General features: G+C 36.1%; 2 protein-coding genes across 4 annotated transcripts in view; one reads left to right on the forward strand and one right to left on the reverse strand.

Moving 5' to 3' along the window:
- Positions 1-322: 322 nt before the first annotated feature.
- LOC109038451 (HP1 and insulator partner protein 1) overlaps positions 323-18,380 on the reverse strand; it is a 28,158-nt gene continuing 10,100 nt past the window's right edge. For all 3 annotated transcript variants that reach the window (XM_019053489.2, XM_019053491.2, XM_072301040.1), the window contains exons 6-7: positions 17,362-17,505; positions 323-7,501 (exon numbers count right to left, since the gene is read on the reverse strand). In XM_019053489.2, the coding sequence (XP_018909034.2) occupies positions 7,334-7,501; positions 17,362-17,505 (312 nt within the window). In that variant the 3' untranslated portion in view covers positions 323-7,333. The remainder of the gene's footprint in view (positions 7,502-17,361; positions 17,506-18,380) is intronic.
- On the forward strand, positions 8,313-13,975 carry LOC109038452 (U-scoloptoxin(11)-Ssd2a). The gene is made up of 4 exons (XM_019053492.2): positions 8,313-8,618; positions 9,732-9,920; positions 11,724-11,939; positions 12,779-13,975. The coding sequence occupies exons 1-4, from the start codon at positions 8,502-8,504 to the stop codon at positions 12,968-12,970; spliced, it is 714 nt and encodes a 237-aa protein (XP_018909037.2). The 5' UTR covers positions 8,313-8,501; the 3' UTR covers positions 12,971-13,975.

Genomic DNA, 18,380 nt, shown 5'->3' on the forward strand with positions numbered 1-18,380 from the left:
GACCAGCGTCAAAATTTTGAAAATGAAAATTGAGGCTGGAGGGCCACTGATCCCATGGGCCTAAAGGGATGCTAGAACTGTTCCGGAATTTCAGAAGGACTGCAAGATTAGCTCCATTTTGCTATATGACCAACAACTTATAGTGATATTCTGTCGCAAAAATGCAACCATTTTTGCAGCCTCTTACTGCAAAATTTCGAAACATCAAATCGATATTTCCACGGGACTCCAGGTTCTTGAAAGTCCGTAAGGAATGCTAAAGGAGGTTTACAGAGACTTCTCAGACTGAAAGGCTTTTTTAAAAACGAGGAAAAAAATCAAGTATTTTAAAAATATTTATTATTCATGTGTATAAAGAGTCTGAATTAAAAATAATGATAAATAATGATAAAGTAATAAACAAAATGCTTTTAAAAACTTTGTGATAACATTTGCTGAATTGCTAGTAACTACTTACATTACATGAAACTAAATTTTTAACAGAGGTTTAAATTTTTTCCAACAAAGCTTCAGGAGATCAATCTGAAAACGCATTTAGAGGATATATTTCACATTACTTTGTCAACAGTAGATGGTTGCTTCAAGTTGAAACTGCTGAGAATACTCACAGCATTCTTAATTCATCGTCTCTTTTATAGAAACTGATTCTTTCTTCTTGCGCAGAGGAAGATTCGTCATCCAAAAAATTTATTAACGCAGATGTACAAGAACAGGTCAAGTATTGAGAAAAAGAGAGAAAATTCATTTGGAACTTACCTAAAAGTACAATATTTATAGTTGAACATGAATATGTAAACAGGACTTATCAGCACACTTTTGAGGAAAGCTAGAGGGCAATTATTACATAGCCTTTCTAAAAAGAGTAATGTAGAATGTATAGCTGGGCCCTGTTTTCTAGAGGAAGTCCATTTGAGATATGTGTGAATGGTTTAAGTAAAAACTATAATCTGCGCAGCTTCTATTTATGAAACAAACCAACTTTTTTCCAGTATCAATCATTTTCCTGAAATAGAAAAAAAGGCCATGAAAACCATTATTTGCATGACAAATGCCATAACAATTAGAGCTACATCTTTTGGGGGGTTGAAAAATACAAACATTACTTGAACCTTAAGAAGGTTTGAAAACTAGATTATAATCATACACTTCATTGAAAAAGAAGGCTGATTTCCTTTACAATGTTACTGTAAAGAAGTTTTTTCTAGATTAAAGTGCTTACACAAGATAAATACAACGTTTTTCATGGCTGGTGAGACTGCCTCAGTTTGTCTTCACATCTAAAGGCAGGGGCAACTGATGGTACATTGGGCGGTTTCCCTCCTAAGCAATTGGTTTTATAGCGTTTGTAACTAATGGACCAAATATTTGTAAACATGAAATCAAGAAAGATGCGGTCAATAGTAAGCGTAAAACGTTTGTTTGAAAATTAAAAGAAATATTTTTGCGCATTAAGGTGATGAAAGTTGTAAATGATCTTAATTTAAGATGCAACTTCAGTTCTCGTGATGACAGTGAATGTAGGAGGATTAGTAGGAGCGGCAAAGATTACCCACTGAAATCAGTTTGAACATCCATGAATACAAAGAATAAGCACCATGTAAATCTAAGTAACAAATAACCCCAGAAAAAACATTCTGTACCATACCGTAATACATAATAACAATTTGTTAAAACGCACAAAAACTTAACGCACATCTCAAAGCAAGTTTTAAAATTAGGCTATCTATCTTATTAAGCAGCAGGAAAAGGTTAGCTAAAGTTTCACCTGTTACTCAAATTCAGCTCGAGATATATGTTACGTCGGTGATAGGAAAATGAGATCAGTGGTTTGACGATTTTGGTTCTGAAGGAGCAGTCGAATATTGCTGGACGAAACAAGGTGAAGGGGGAGGGGGGCGGCTGAGACAAAGCTTTCTGCGACCATCAAAAAAATAGAACAATAAGGCTGGATTAATTTCTGGCAAGGAAGAGAAATTAAGGAAATACTGCTCTGTAGTTCAGGCGCCTGGTAGCTAAAAATGAGGCTACCTGAAATTTCGGGTACACAGCAATTTTTTTGGCCTGCTATAGGTTTTTTGGGTCGCTGAATCTGAATCTGCAGTTTCCTTACACGTATCTGCTGTGGTTTGCCGCCATTTAGAAAAAAATTGCCTAAAAAGGCCTTTATTTGCGTTTTTTTTTTAAAAAAAGCGGCTACGCATTAGAAAAAATCCCGGATTTAGTTGATGCTCTGAATAGCTGACGTGATTTGGCAGAAAATGGTATATAAATGTGCTAGGTTTGCTAAAAAATTGAGGAGCCTCGGGACTCGGAACTTTGGAAGACTCCGGAACTTGGCGGAGCGCGCGTTGACGGGTGCGCCGCGAAAACGTGAGTGGGCGCAATTTTCACGATGCTGAATCTTCCTCAATTTTTGAGCAAACCTAGCACATTTATATACCACTATCTTCCAAATTACGTTAGCTATTCAAAAAATCAACTAAATTTGGGTTTTTTTTTCATGCGTTGCTGCTATTCTAGAAAAAACGCAAAAAAAGGCTTTCTTAGGCCGTTTCTTCAACATGGCAGCAGATGCACACAAGGTACGTGTTAGGAAACTTCAGATTCGGATTCAGAGACCCAAATGACACAAAGTAGGCCAAAAAAAAAGCCAAAAAAAAAGCTGTGTACCCGAATTACCAGGTAGACTTACCAGGCGCCTGGACTTATGCACAAAAAATAAGTAGAGCTCAAGGTTAGCTGTGGAGAAAAGAGAAACAGAAAATAGTGTGAAATGATGCTCCTACTTCTAAGTCCCGTAATCCAGACTCCTTTTTCATTTTATGAAAATACCACTGAATGATCAACTTGTTATTTCTAGCATGATTTTATGATTCAAAGCCCTGTATATAAATTCGTCTTCCTTTGGCTAACATGAACGATAACAATAGTGCCATTCACCCTACCCTAGTTGACAATTAGAAAAGTTCAACAGCAGGTAAAGACCTTTCTAGAATAAAATAACGAGAACTTTTGATTCTCTCAAAAAAAAGAGGAGGTTTCAAATTAGAGCAGATAAGAATGCTCTCTGGTCTAGAAAATGCCGAGCACATTCAAAATAGAAAATGATTACTATGATTAGACAATAATTAAGGAAACTCTCTGGGAAAAAATGTACAGTAAGACACAATAAAAGAAGCTAAAACATAAAAATAGGCCACTAGTTCAAGTGACAAAAGACCTATTGGATGAAGAAAAAAGTGAGTACTAATTTTACAACAACAACGACAAGGTGTAGTCCATGAGGTTCATTTCTTTTTATTACAAACATTCTCTCCAGACGTAGGGTCTCTTCAAGTATTGTTTAACGCACCTAAAGGTAAACGGATTCTCTATCAACATTATACTCCATTACAGAAACATAGGCAAGAACATTATAGGGGGGATGTAAAGGTATCAAGATGAGAGGGAAATGCGTCTACTTGAATAGTCCTTGATAACTGATTTTTCCCTAAAACGAACAATAGAGGAAACTGTACACAAAGAACTAGAAAACTGTGATAAAAACTTTATCTCCTGAATCCGCACAAAAGTTGAGAATATCTATAGTTCAACATCAACTCGAACCATTACTAAACAATGCTTCAAAGAAATACAAAATATGGTGATGAGAAAAAGTATTGACAGAAACTAAGAAAATTCAAATTTCTTTTGAGAAATTGGACGGATTTTATCAGAATCAGCCCAGCTCATTATCAATATTGATCGACAAAATAGACAAAGAAAAAATGGAGCAATCCTATGGGTAGAAGCAGGTGGTTATAATGGACAAAGGAGATAATTAATTGACTAACACCAACCAATGAGGGCTTATAGTTCGTCCATCATTTTCTCCCTTCATCTACAACAACCACCCGTTTCAACCGATAGGGCAGCTCAGTTTTCCTCGGTCTTCTCAACCTAATGTTCGGTCCACACATTTTTTTAATAATCAGCTTGCAGAAGTTGCCTAGTTTTCTTAATTTTTATTTGTTGACAAGATAGTACCTAACAATTGACTTGAACAATATTTTTTAAGGTGTAATGCTATTTAATTTTCTGTTGACAGAATGAAACATGAGAGACAATTAGCCAACTTCAAAAACAAATAGGCTGATTCTGGCTAAACGTACCCAACTTTAGACTTACATTATAAAGTTTAGAAAGGAGATTTCTGTGCCGAGTAAAACTCGGACTGATGAGGCTGTGAATACTGAGAAAAGAGCAACTTTCATGCCAGTATCCGGATAAACATCATTAGGGTTTTAGTGCTGTGAGATATTGGATCAACCAGTCCCTGGATTTTTCTAAGGACTGATCAATTTGATAACAGTAGAGGGCACATTAAAAGAAAATCCTATTGTATTCACTTAAAAATTAAGTTAATTTTCCCCCGTTTTTTAAGGGAAAACATCAAATGCACCGATCAACTTTCTGAGGTATTTTTAACATAATAATATGTAATAAAAAAATTAAAAACCGCCAGAAAGAGCTTGTCCAAAAAGTGCCCTTCTCAGAACGCTCAGGAATTTCGCTTAAATGTGTCCTACACAAAACCTTATGAAGAGATGATCTCCCACTGTAAGTTTATGACTGATGTAAAAGCTCGTTTTAGCAAAGCAGCATTGCCAAGTTTACATTTTCACCCTTGAAAAATGCTGATATATTCTGGTTCCTTGATTACAAAACAACTTAAGTGATCCCTATTCATTTTCTTTGGCATAGTATCATCAGCTTAAGTTACTTGGCGATATGGACTGTCATTTAAAACAATGGTTAGAGACTGGTCAGGATACAGCGTTGCTAAGTTTATACAGGGTATCCTAGACCACCAGTGCAAGGCTTTTTCCTCCGTTATTTTGAGTCAGATGAAGTCGGGAACTGGGGGTTGAACAGAAAGTAGACACCAAGGAATTCAAATTGTATCGTTTCAAGGTTTCTATCCTCCAGGTTACCTTGAGGTCAACCCTTGGCCCCCAGTCCCCAACTTTGTCCAACTTAAATAACCAGGAATAAAGTTTCATACTGAAGGTCTGAGAAATCGTGAATAATCTTTGTAACACTGCATTGCGACCAGTTGTTAAACGTTTGGATCAACAGTGGTCTCATTAGCCGAATAACATCAGCTGATGAAACTGAGACTCAGAAAATGCAAAAAGATGGACCAAAGTTGATTTATTGACAGAGAAACCTCAAATTATGTGAATTTTTAAATGATAAAAAAAAAAAAAAAAAAAAAAAAAACCTTTGCAATGCTGTATTACCAAACAAGCTTTCAACTTTCTATAACTTACAGTTGAGGATTGTCTCATCATTGGGTTTCATTTAAGACACGATTGAATGAAAGAGGTTCCAGTAAAGGCAGAAAATCCCATTTTGTTGACAGGCTTTTTGATCCTGGTAAATGCAGTAATCATCAGGAAAGTGGAACAAGCCGTAGAAAAAGTTCTGAATGGGTTAATGAGCTCTGCTTTTGAAGTTTTCACAGATGTAGACGCAAGGATACTTAAAAATACTTGCTGAGAGGTTGCATTTCGGACTCAGCATGGGGTTCAAGTCAAAAATAACAAATTCAGAAAAGTATTTGTGGAGAGACTTTTTACTTAAACAACAGAATTGATTTAAAGATGCACTGCCATCACCAAAAGTAATCTAAAAAGCAGGAAAAATATTCCTGGGTTAAATTGAACAACTCCTCAGTGTAAATAAAACTATTTGCTTAGAATGGAGTCCTAGATTTGCCGCAAAAAAAGGCTGCGATTATACTATGTACACCTTATGACATAATACATAAAAACATGGGATCGACAGGTACAACTAGGTGATAACTAGTGGATGAGAAGTCTTTCCCCAGCTCTGTGATTAAGAAGACTTATATACAGTTAAAGCACATACATGTACAAGTAGCTTTTGGTAAACATGTCAACGAATTGATAATTGACTTCCCAACTGAATATGAACATTAGCTTAGAGTTTGAAGAAATTCAATTTACAATTTTGTCACTTCCATTCAGATGACAGAACAATATTACGCCGACTTGGATGCAGTATCTTCTCTACTTCCGTTGATGTCAAAATGCCGTGCACATCATGGTATCTCCTCTATTTTACACTGCCCTACGGTGATTAAGCTCTAAATTACAGTATCTTAATTGCAAGGCTCCAAAATTTGGGGGCATTGTTTTTTTTTCAGAGGAGAAACGAATCAAGATTTTAACTTGACATGATTGCAAGGTAACCAAGAAACGGTAAAGAAAATCAGAAAAAATTCAAGCTGAGGGGTTAATTTGCTTCCATTTTGTAACATGAAGCATGCTTCGAAATTTTTAACCCTTGCAACTGAGATATGAGGTTTTATAGTTAGTCGTGACCCTCTTTTCCCATTAATCCCCAATTTACACCATTCGTTGTTTCACTCTCAATCACGCTCTTTTCCATGATCTACTATTCCATGATCAGGTTCTGATTGTACATACCTTTCACTCAAATTTGATTGCTATGATTGGAAGGTAAGTCTTTCTTTTCTGTATTGTTTTTCTCAATTTCTACAGAGATAAATTATTGTAAAATTGTTCAATTATTTGCCAGAGGGACTGATCTTGCCAAGACTTTTTGATACAATTCCTTCTATGGGGTTGGTGCGCCACAGCCAAGAATCAATTGAGATGTGCAAAAAAGGTAAACATCCATAAATTCATAAACCCTGGAATCCATTGTCAATAATGTATATCAAGGCTCGAGGATTTTTAGCCTTGTTTATTGTTGGCAAGACAAATTTTAAAATCAAATGAATATTTCGTCATGAAAAAAGGTACCTCCTTTCAAATATGAAATACTTTATAAGATAGTTTGGTCATATTTATTCAGTCCATCTCAGATTGAAAATCAATGCTTGCAAAGATTGCTTTGGTCAGTGAACCACTGAGAGAAAAGTCACATATTGGGTGGTTACGAACTAATGATGCATTACAATATTTACAATGATTACCGTTTAGGTTTGGACAGTTTTCCAATCAGGTTGAAATATTAATTTTTTCTCACCCGCTTTCATACTGAACATTCTAGATATTAAAGTCTATTGAAAACTAGAGAAACAGCAGAGTGGGGATACACAACAAACCATCAGAAGGATTATTTTCCTCTTGTCAGCGTGCAGACTGAACTCGCACTTACTCGTAAAAATTAGGAACAAGTGGAGGGTCAAACTTAAACAGGATTGCCCTAGAAACAGTATTACGCTGTTACTGGTCCATTGGACTAGGACCATAATTAACAAATCAACATTCAAAATATACAAAAAAAAATTATGATACAATTATTTTGTTATTTGCCAGAGAGACTCATCTCGCAGAAATTTCTTGAAGTTCTCTTGACACTCGGGAGTGTTCCAGTTCTTAACAAGTAAATGACATTCTGCTGCTAGCGCCATGTTTAATTGAGCCCTCATCTCCTTGCGCATCAATGTTTTTGTTGCCTCCATCGCCTGGTTGGATAGAAAGAAACATCAATCAAGATCGGAGACAAAAAAATTCTATACAGATATTATTCAGAACAAAAACGTAATTCACTTTTGAATAACTACCTTAAAATCTTTATGGAGGCTACTAAAACTAGGAATAGTCCTCATATAGCTTGTTTAACCATAGCACACGATGTAAGTTATTCATTAACATGAGTTTATTTTACTCTCAAAAAACTTATCTTCAATTTCACTTTGAAGAGACTTGCATTGATTTCAACAGGATTTATTTCATATTCCATTTCACATTATGTGTTGATTTTATTTATTATATGTGGTACGTGTTTACTGAGGACCAAATTTCAGGGACAGTAAAAAAAACCCATAAAAAGAGCAAGTAAATCCTCTATTGAAATTTCTATACCTACATCATTTTTCATTTGCATAAAAACCAAAGAGTGGGTTTTATGAAGGAGGGTTGAATCTTTACTAAACTGTAGAAAGAAATCTCTGAATCCTATGGTGGCAAAAATATAAAGTGTTTGAAACTTCTGAACACTATTTTCTCATTGCGCTTACACTTGATGAATCTGCAGTAACAAATAAGGTTTTGAATCCATACAATCCTACCGTCTTCTGTGCTATGAGAGAGCCGACCACTGAAGAAGAGGAAGATGAATAAGAAGGAAAGAGAAAAAATGACAATGCCGAGGGTCCATGGTCAGTTTTTTCATCTCTTGAGATACCTGGCCCGTAGACCAAGAGAGAATAAGAGAAGCGCGTGAGATAACAGAGCAGATAAGCGTTATCTCTCAAGAGAAACTAATCAATGCTCCACACAATCAGTCAGAACCAAAAATAAACCTGCAGTGAAAAAGTGATTAGACGAGTTTATTTACCTCTCATCACGAATAACTTATTTGGAGGTTACTGAGATAAATGTCTGATGAATCAGTTTAATCTGTAACCATTACATGTTCCTGGTTATTCCGCACTAAAATCAAATTCCTCACGAGAAAGAAAAATGTCAGGTCATCCGTTTTTTCTGGTGTTTTCCTGCAGTGTGTACCTACTTCCACTTTCCTCTGGTTTAGCTTTCAAGAGTCAGTTGGATCAAGTTGTGCTCCTGTATCCTGGCCAGGTAGGTGACTTATAACCTTAGAGTAAAATTCCTTCTCCTCGATTCTCATACAAATCAACATTCAAAGCCCCAATTTCTCACTTCAAGTTGATGTGGTCATTATTTCTTTGGAATATTTCATATTTTTCTTTTGATTTTCAACTTTCAGTGGGGCAAGTTTAGTCAATAATCAATCTGAATAAAGTAACTTGATGAGGAATGAAATCACCTTTGGCTTAAGTCTCCAACTATGGTGCAACCAACTGTAACACCATTCTTCGAATTCATTCGTCAATAATAATTGGTGGTCAACTTATCAATCAAATTTATCTTTCCAACTGATTTGAATTAGATAGTTCAAAAATGCGCCACTCCATTTCTCTTAAAAATAGCCTGTTTGGCAGTGAGGCCTGTCACACATTATGTTAATTTGAACTCAACAACCTCTCAGAGGTATGTGCTCACACTAGATTTTATTCATACAGTTAACATAGTGTTTTTGGACTAGAGTCAATTCCAGTTGACTTTTGAGCTCATACATCTGAGAATATTGTTCTACTTTAATTCCCTTCAAATTAAACATATACATTCTAAATTATCTCTCTTCAGGTCTTTTCTCCTTCTATAATCAAAGTTTTCTTGGAAAAATACTCCTCAGAAATCTTTATCTTGGTTTCCTTATTTCCTAAAAAAATTTCAATTTTCAAATGCCGATCAGTTAGTTGCAAAAAAGACTTTTCGACAGAAAAAATGGTTTCAACAGGGCCTTAGGTGTAAGTTGATCATTCTTTGGAAATTTTTTGATTTTTAATGTTGGGTACTCGTGGAATTTAGGCATTCAATGGGGCTGTTGCAATTTTTTTTCTTAAATTAATTTTCGAAAAAATGTAGCTATGAAACGAGAAAACCTACATTTTTATGTTTTCCTTCAATCAAATTTTATCAGGGGGAAACACTTTCAAAGTCATTAACAATTTAACCTTATATCTTAATTAATAAAGATAATTTCTTGATCTTAAAACTGCTCTGTTTTTAAAGAAATTTCTGCCTGTTTAAGGTCAAATGACTGATTAGAATACAATACAGAGAAGGTAGCAGCACATAATTATTAGCCAATTTTAATGATCATTCTAGGTGCGCAGTGAGGGAGATTTGGACACCTGCAAAAATGGAGGGATATGCAGTATTGTGCATGATACATTCTGGATCCCTCCTAGAGCTGAGCGACTCTGCAGATGTCCTGGTGGAGAGGAGTGTCCCTATACTCTGGCGAAACCTCATGATAACAGAACTTTGTTCTTGAATAACCGAGCTCAAATGAAGGTAACTGATTGAAAACTATGTCAGTTAAAAAAAGGGGGGGGGGGGATTGAAGAAAAACCACTTCTAGATGTTACTATGGAGGAATTGATTTTTAAAGCCATCTTCATTACTTCTCCTTATTGAGAGCTTACACAAGCACCTTAACAAAGTTTTAAATGGCTTTGCTTTATTCCCAACAATCAATCGTTTTACAAATATTTAAACCAGGTGACCAGTTTCCTTGAATTTTAAAATTTTTTGTTTTTTCAAGGTTTTTGAACGAATAACTTTCTGATCTCAAGAATGATCTCCACATGACATAAGTTGCAAAATTTGAGCTTTGCCGACTGTAGGCAAGAGTGTTATCAGAGCCACTCAAAATTTGTAACATGAAGTAAAGTCAAAGTTTGGTTGCTAAGTTTTCTTTCTCCTGATTTTTCACTGTTGCATAAAATTCACTAATCTTTCAAGGTATCTTCTGACTTTTTAGGCATTTTTTTACCATGTAAAACGTGTGGCGATGAATGACTGCCTTCCGGCCATGACAACATTCTGTTAATCCAATAACATATGAATAGTTTTTGGCCAATCATGCCCAGCTAATCTATTTAATTTGGCTTAAAAGCAGGAACCTAAAGAAACAACCCTTATCATGGATTAATCAATTTCAGTGTAGTATTTGAAATCAATACCTAGTACTTTGGTTAAAAGTTCTGACACATCTTGGATTTTGTTTTGACATCAAAATCATTCCCTCCAGTGCATCAATTTTGGGGATTGCAAGAACTTATAAGCTTAGTTTTGATGCTGTGTTAAGGTATTTTCAAAGAAGTATCGACTAAAAAAAAATTGGATAACTTTGAACAAAGTTTTCAACTCAGTTTTTAATGAGTAATTAATTTTTTAATGAGGAAGATGTGCTGACAGATCTCCAAATTCTAGCAGGCATTCTGCATCCTCCGAGGGCTGCTCAGTTAGTGAGACACCTGGGTCAGAATTTGAAAATTGCAAGGCAGTCCTGTTCATCTTCAGATTTTCAGCTGTTGATTGCCAAAACATTAAGAGAAACGGGCTTGTAGATATTTCAAAAAAACTAGACAAAATCCACCCGGGTCAGCCTGACAACGTCTCACGTTGTCTAATTTCTTCTCATGATTTTACGCGAAAGCTGAGGACGTTGTCTCAAAAGTTTATGAATGTATTTTTAAACCCCAGCAGGCTGATTATTCAAATTGATAAACAAAGCAATAGACAAAGAAAACCTTTGTTTTCTTTGTCTTTGGGGGAAATGGAGCGATCCTAAGGATGGAAACAGGTGGTTGCAGAGGGCAAAAAAGGTAAGCAATGGACTAACTATCGGCAACAAACGAGAAGCCTATACTGCCGTGATAGCGAAGAGAGCAGTAAGTGCATTTCTGTGTGAGCCATGATTAGCACATGCTTTTATGTGTCTCGAGGTTCATCCCAGCATGCACTTACTGCTCTTTTCACTACCACAGTAGTATGGTTAGTTCACAATTTTCCCCTCAGTCTAAAACAAGCACCCATCCTTTGTTTTCTTTGTCTATAGTTTTACCTAACAATTTCAACCATCAACCCGAAGGATTCACAAAAAGTTTCAAGGCTTGCATAGCTCAGTTTTTCCAGACCAAAATATAGATCGAAGGAGGATTTTAGGCGATAAGAGATGCAGATACGCTTTCCTGCTTGGATCTGTCTAACTGTGCTAAAGAAAGCAAATTGAAGGGTCAAGAGGATTTGACGAAATGGATGACATTTTATCGTTTCTGAATTTTTTACTTTTGAATTGGGAAATTCTTACAGACGTGCAATCGCACAGATGAGATGCCAAAGTGCAAGTTAGAGCAAACTGCACTGATCATAGAGGAAACTCAAACAGAGGCGTTTAAAGAGCGGAAAGTGCTGGCCACTGCATTCTGCACATGCGAAAATCCAAAATACTGGACCTTACAGAAGCATTTCCTTGAAAAACATCCGAACGGTACAACTCACATGACGAGCCATTATCACTGCACAAATGTACGTATTCCGGTAGAATATAAGTCTCCTCACGATCCTTCTCCATCATTAAAAGGCATGGACACTGTTCCAATAAACAATCAAGAGAAACTTGGGACACACTTTGGAATTCAGCCTTTTTCTAAAAACATTTTCGAGTTTATTAGAAACTTTCAGCCATTTTTTCCCCAAGAGGCAGCCACTTTTCAGGAACTTCTTTCATGGCACCATCAGTTTTTGGGTGAATTCTCTAATAATGGTGATATTGAAATGTTACAAGGATGTAACAGAGTTTTAAAGAATCGACCTACAGATCATTTAAAAATTTGAAGGGCAAAAATGTTCTCCTCTCAGGATCAACCCTTCGACAGAAGTCCTTTGTAAATTTGTACTGTAAAACAAGACCTCTCTGAATAAACTTGGGTGATTATTAACCAATTGGCAGAGATTAGGAGAGACTGTATTGAAAGTGACCTTATGCAGTTTCTAGTTGCTTCCTCCTAAAATGAAGAATTGTTGATTCTTTAGATTCACTGACTTAGGATGGTGATTTGTGCCAAGAAAGAATTTGCAGTATACTTGCACAGCCGTTTAAAGTAACATATTTTACTTATCACAAAAAACAGTGAAACAGTTAGGATTGGAAAAACTGGCTTTTTAACAGTTATTTCCCATAGTTTAACAGAAAAAAGGAAAAATAAAACAAAAGAAACAAGGGTTAAAACCGGGAGAAAAAAAAAGAGTTGAATTGCCATGAATTCAGAACTACATACCATTTGTGACTAAAATTTTAGTTAGTATTCAAGATAAAAAGACTTTGAAAAAACTGATTCCTTGATTCTTTTTGTCTCATTTTCTAGTTGGGCAAATGCAAAGTTGATGAGCATTGTGCTAATGTGCGACTGGATTATTATTCAACGTACCAACATTGCCTCTGCCCAAAAGGGCAACAATGTTTGGCAAATAAATCAATGGTGACAAATGTAACAGAGCTGCTGTTCAGTGGGCTTGCGTACAGGGCTTATTGTTCACCTTTCCCTTCTACTGAATGATGTGAAAGACTTGGCAATGAGTTTCAAACAAATGACCAGCTTCATGAATTATGGAACCAAGTATCAATGGAAAAATGATGGAAAGAAAACTTCAATGACGATCCCTCTTAACACAGTGAAATGAGGATTGAAATCGGCAAGCAATAATCGACTGACAGCCAACTACTTCATTTGAAAACATTAATAAGAGAAAAAAATCTATGAACAATGAAAACCTTACGTAAAGGTCTGAGAGCATCTATTTGATAAGTCAATGTTGAATGACTAGATTCTGAGACTCAGCTAAGTTTTGTCGCTCTTAAAATTTTAAACGACCATGAATTAATGCACAGCGACCAAACACTCTGCATTTGAGATTGAGGTTATGTTTGTGTTTTAGTCATCGTTGGACATATGAAGTGCTATGACCACTAATTCAGCCTGTCAAAACAAAGTCTGGCCAGGAAGGAACACACAGCAAACCATCCTCTGTTCTTTTGACAGTACAAATGTAACTGTTTATACCTAGTTGATAAATTAGATTCATAAATTTTAATTCAAATAGTAGGGGAACCTGTTAGTATCCAAATTTCACGGATGAAACATGGCTCCTATTTTACTAAGAAGAAATATTTATTGAGGACAGCAGCAAATATGTTGACCTTTGTGACCTTGATCTCCAATAATTATGAGTTCACACCTCTGAGGATTGACAATTATACTTGAAATACCTGAGAGAACAAGAAGAAGAACAAAGAACTCAACAACTTGAGCTGAGTTTATGGTCAATGCAATTTTTTTCTCAGTTGGATGGTTGTCACCAAACTTTTAATGGACTAGAATCTATACAATTAGGACATTCTTGTTTATTTCATGTTAATTTTGTTCCATTACAAATTATGCTATTTTTTAAATTAGGGAGAGGAAAGAAATTAGTTTTTTCACTTTGACGCTTCTTGTTATTTGATGGATTGAATTTTATTCAGATGCTCATGGTTTTGTAATAAATTTGAATGCTGATGATTATTTGTGTATTCTAAATAAGTTCTCCAAAAAACATGGATAGGTTCAGTGGACTAGGAGGCAGAACTCGACTACTTCTCTATACTTAGACATTGGAAAATTTCGCTTTTATTTGTCCCCGATTTCGCGGTGATTTTTCCCGAATTTCGCTGTTATTTTTGCTGATTTCGTCGTTAATGTTGTAGCGCTTTTTGCGTTTGACAGCTTCAAATAAAGCTTTCACTTGATCACATGTTAAAATTATTAGAGGTTACCTTTATGCCCCGGTTGCTGCCATTTCTTTCATTAGTGTTTTGATGCCATCGGCGAACGTTGATAGCTAGTGGTCAATAACGACCAATGCTCAGAGACAACTCCGTGATTTCTTAATTCGAAAAAAAAAGCGGCAAATTTCGTCTTTCACGCATACATATATATGTAAATCTCACGAAAATGTACGAAATTCGCTGATAAATTTATATGATTTCGCAGGTTTCGCGCGATAAATCCGGAAAAAGACCGATTTTGCGTTATTTCGCTTTATATTTTCGTGATCAGGGGGTTAAGATCAGTACTTCTGGTTTTCAGATTCCTAAGCACATTCTAAAAATTTCGCGGCGAATCGCAGCGGCGAAATTTTCCACTGTCTACATGGGTCAAAATGTACAACATATAAAAAAACCGACCTATTCAACTGGGAACGCTTTTCCTATGATTAAGAGGCCTCGTCTTTTGTGGTTATGAAAAAATTGACCATAAAAGTATTTTAGGTACGCCTGGTGATTAACCATGAAATTGTAGGCTGGTAGTTGCAAAAATAGATTTTTAAACCAATGTGTCAATAAGTTGCTCATTCCCTTTTTAGAATAACCTAATTTGGGTACTCAGTATGAAATTTTTATGATTCTTTATTTTTGAGACAGAGAGTTGCAGTGCTTTTGATCTCAACTTGGAGTAGAAATTCATTTCTAAACTAGATCTACAGCAAACTGTCTTTATTTGCTCTATATTGACCTTTAGTTTAGAAGATTTGAATTAGGAATCCACCACTTGGAGCTCCTACACTAAGCTAAAAATATGAGGTTCTACAAAATATAAAGGTTAGGTTGTTTTAAATGAACTAACTGCAGGGCACTCTTTACAAAAAGGTGAGCAGTTGTAGGATATATCCTCACCAAGAGATAGTACCCCTGGTGCTGCTTGATTTATGACTTACAATTGAAGTGCATTTTGCAATTAGGACCTATAAATTCTGGCTCATCTGAAAAAACTTTTATGTGCAAAGGGAAACTAATGGCACATACGTTGTTTTTAAACCGGGGCGGAATTAATAGGTCCAAATTGCAAAATGCAGTCCAATTAGCTACCCTGCCCCAGCAGTATTTCTAAATAAAAGTGCGATATCTTGTGATCAGCGCTCAATGGGTTAAAAGGTGCTTTAATCTGCAGTCTACTGGCGCAGTGGAATGGGCATTTCATAAATTGCATCAATTAGGCAAACAATTTAAACTAACTTTGGGTTTGAGATTGATACAAATACAGGACCCCTACATTTTTTTTTTTACACTTCAAGTATCTTACAAGGGATAATCCTGCGCTTCACCAATCCTAGAGCCCCATAACCTTCTGTCCCTAATCAAGCCAGCCCCAGGTAACCGTTGTTCGAGACCATCAAACTCAGGTCACCTGGCTGTGAATTGAACCCAGAACCTCCCGATCATAGAGCAAGCGCTACAACCACTACACCACAGGAGGCAAACATTAATCTAGAGAGCATTTGCAATGAGAGGTACTAACAAATTTGGAGAATTAAAAACAGGACTTCTCTTTGGAATGAGAGTTGTCATCATTACAGTGATTACTTGCTATATCAAAGGCAATAATTTTTCGTGGACTTGTTCTGTTTTCAAAATAAATTTACAATTTTTTGCAATTAGGCTGCCTTTCTCTTGGCCCAAAACTCTAGGTTTCACCAGAGTCTTCTCTGATCAATAAGATTAATGACAATAATTCTACTTAGGCTGTCCAAAAAGTACCAAGACTGGTTCTATAACTCTAAAACCAAGATAGCTAGAGGCTTGATCTTGGTTTCATTTGAAAGATCAACTCAATATCTATCGATTGAAACCAAAATCAAAACTTTTGGTCAAATATTTCAAAAGTTACAACACTGTTTGTAAAAAAAATATCTGGACCCCCTACCGCTTTTTATGACTATTTTCTCTTGCCGGGAACACTCTAAATTATTAATGATCAGTGCACAGTTCTTTTGCAACTAATCATGGCAAAACCTAATTGATTTGTAAACACTGTCAAGCCGTCGTCGTCCGACTATGGGTATAAGGGTTCGAAGTCCACGGGGAAAGAATGAATCGTCGGTCAGCCACCCCTAAAAAACCCAGGAAATTTTCGGCAGTTGTTGACAGTTCACAGTGCGTGCGTGGTCTACGCTACAGATATTAAGTGATTTTCTTTCTGTGTTCGAAATTTTTGATACCACTGCTTTATCTCTTTCCATGATGATACCCATGAAAATTTCCCAGGTCTTTTGGGGGTGGCTGACCGACGGTTCATTCTTTCCCCTTGGACATTGAACCCTTACACCCGCAGTTGGACGACGACGGCTTGACAGTGTTTCCAAATCAATTAGGTCTTGCCATGATTAGTTGCAAAAGAACCGTGAACACCCCCAAAAAACCTGGGAAATTTTCGGCAGTTGTTGACAATTCAAAGTGCGTGCGTGGTCTACGCTACAGATATTGAGTGATTTTGTTTCTGTGTTTGAAATTTTTGGTATCATCATGGAAAGAGATAAAGCAGTGGTATCAAAAATTTCGAACACAGAAAGAAAATCACTTAATATCTGTAGCGTAGACCACGCACGCACTGTGAACTGTCAACAACTGCCGAAAATTTCCTGGGTTTTTTAGGGGTGGCTGACCGACGATTCATTCTTTCCCCGTGGACTTCGAACCCTTATACCCGTAGTCGGACGACGACGGCTTGACAGTGTTTACAAATCAATTAGGTTTTGCCATGATTAGTTGCAAAAGAACTGTGCACTGATCATTAATAATTTAGAGTGTTCCCGGCAAGAGAAAATAGTCATAAAAAGCGGTAGGGGGTCCAGATATTTTTTTTACAAACAGTGTTGTAACTTTTGGAATATTTGACCAAAAGTTTTGATTTTGGTCTCAATCAATAGATATTGAATTGATCTTTCAAATGAAACCAAGATCAAGCCTCTAGCTATCTTGGTTTTAGAGTTATAGAACCAGTCTTGGTACTTTTTGGACAGCTTATGTATCACATATGAGACCTTAGGATTAATCATTTTCAGCCGCATAAGGAATAGTGAAACTTGGGTATGCATCACAAAAAAAAGAGAAGAACACAATAAAAACACTTACTTGCGCTGAATGGGAAGATATTTCTGTAACTATTGGCAACAGTTCTTCTTGGAAGCGGTCTGGCCATAGGATACGCGTAACCAGCCCACACCGAAGAGCCTCGCTTGCTGTCAACTGCCTACATCCGTAGATTAACTCGCTTGTCTATGGGCAAAGTAAAGAGCAAATTATAAACTTGGATGAAAGAAACTTAAGTGAAACAAGTCATTAAATCTAAAAGTCAGAACGCGAATTACAAAACGGATCACCAGACAGGATTGAAAACAAAGCATTACAACACAAGTTTTCTTCTAAAAATTATCACAATGAATAAAAAATTTTCAAGTAGAACTTCCAAATGAGGAACCATCATTTTTGGCTTTCAATTTCAAACTTTCTACCTACCAAAAATGTACTAGAATCAGATTCGGCACTGAGCTGATTTCATAACTTATTTAGTGTGCCAAAATTCTGTCAAAGAGATTTTAGGTAGGTATTGCATATGGAGATGCAAAATGAAACAGCAATTTTTCAGGGACTGCATATGCAACCTGCAATACTTATCCCAGAATTCGTTAACAAACATCAGAATTTGATTCATGAAATTTTTTTCTTCACAACTTTTATATTAAGATTTCACTGTTTCCATGCGTTCTATGGCAGAAATTTTAAAAACCTTCATTTTTCACCATTTCAGGAATTTTGCTTCTCTGTCTGTGTCCAAGGAAGGAGTGACTTTTAATGAAACCCAACCTTAGATTTTTGCAAAATGATATCTTTGTCTTCGATGGCTTATCTGATTCTGTTTTTTTTTTTAAACAAGCAGGAGGTTTGAATTGACCGATTTCAATGTAAGCCTACTAATTCGAATTGTAAAGTAAGGTTAGACTATCTGGCATGTGCTGATTTTGGAAATGGTAGAACGGTTGGATGTAAGTCAGTCTTTTCATCTTTCATTTCTTATTGTGTCTAAAAGATTGTTTGAATTTTCCCCCATACCTTGAGATTTTCAAAGCATGTTCAAAAATTTTCAAGCTTCC

Source organism: Bemisia tabaci, chromosome 5, assembly GCF_918797505.1.
Source record: "Bemisia tabaci chromosome 5, PGI_BMITA_v3".
Taxonomy (NCBI): Eukaryota; Metazoa; Arthropoda; class Insecta; order Hemiptera; family Aleyrodidae; genus Bemisia; species Bemisia tabaci.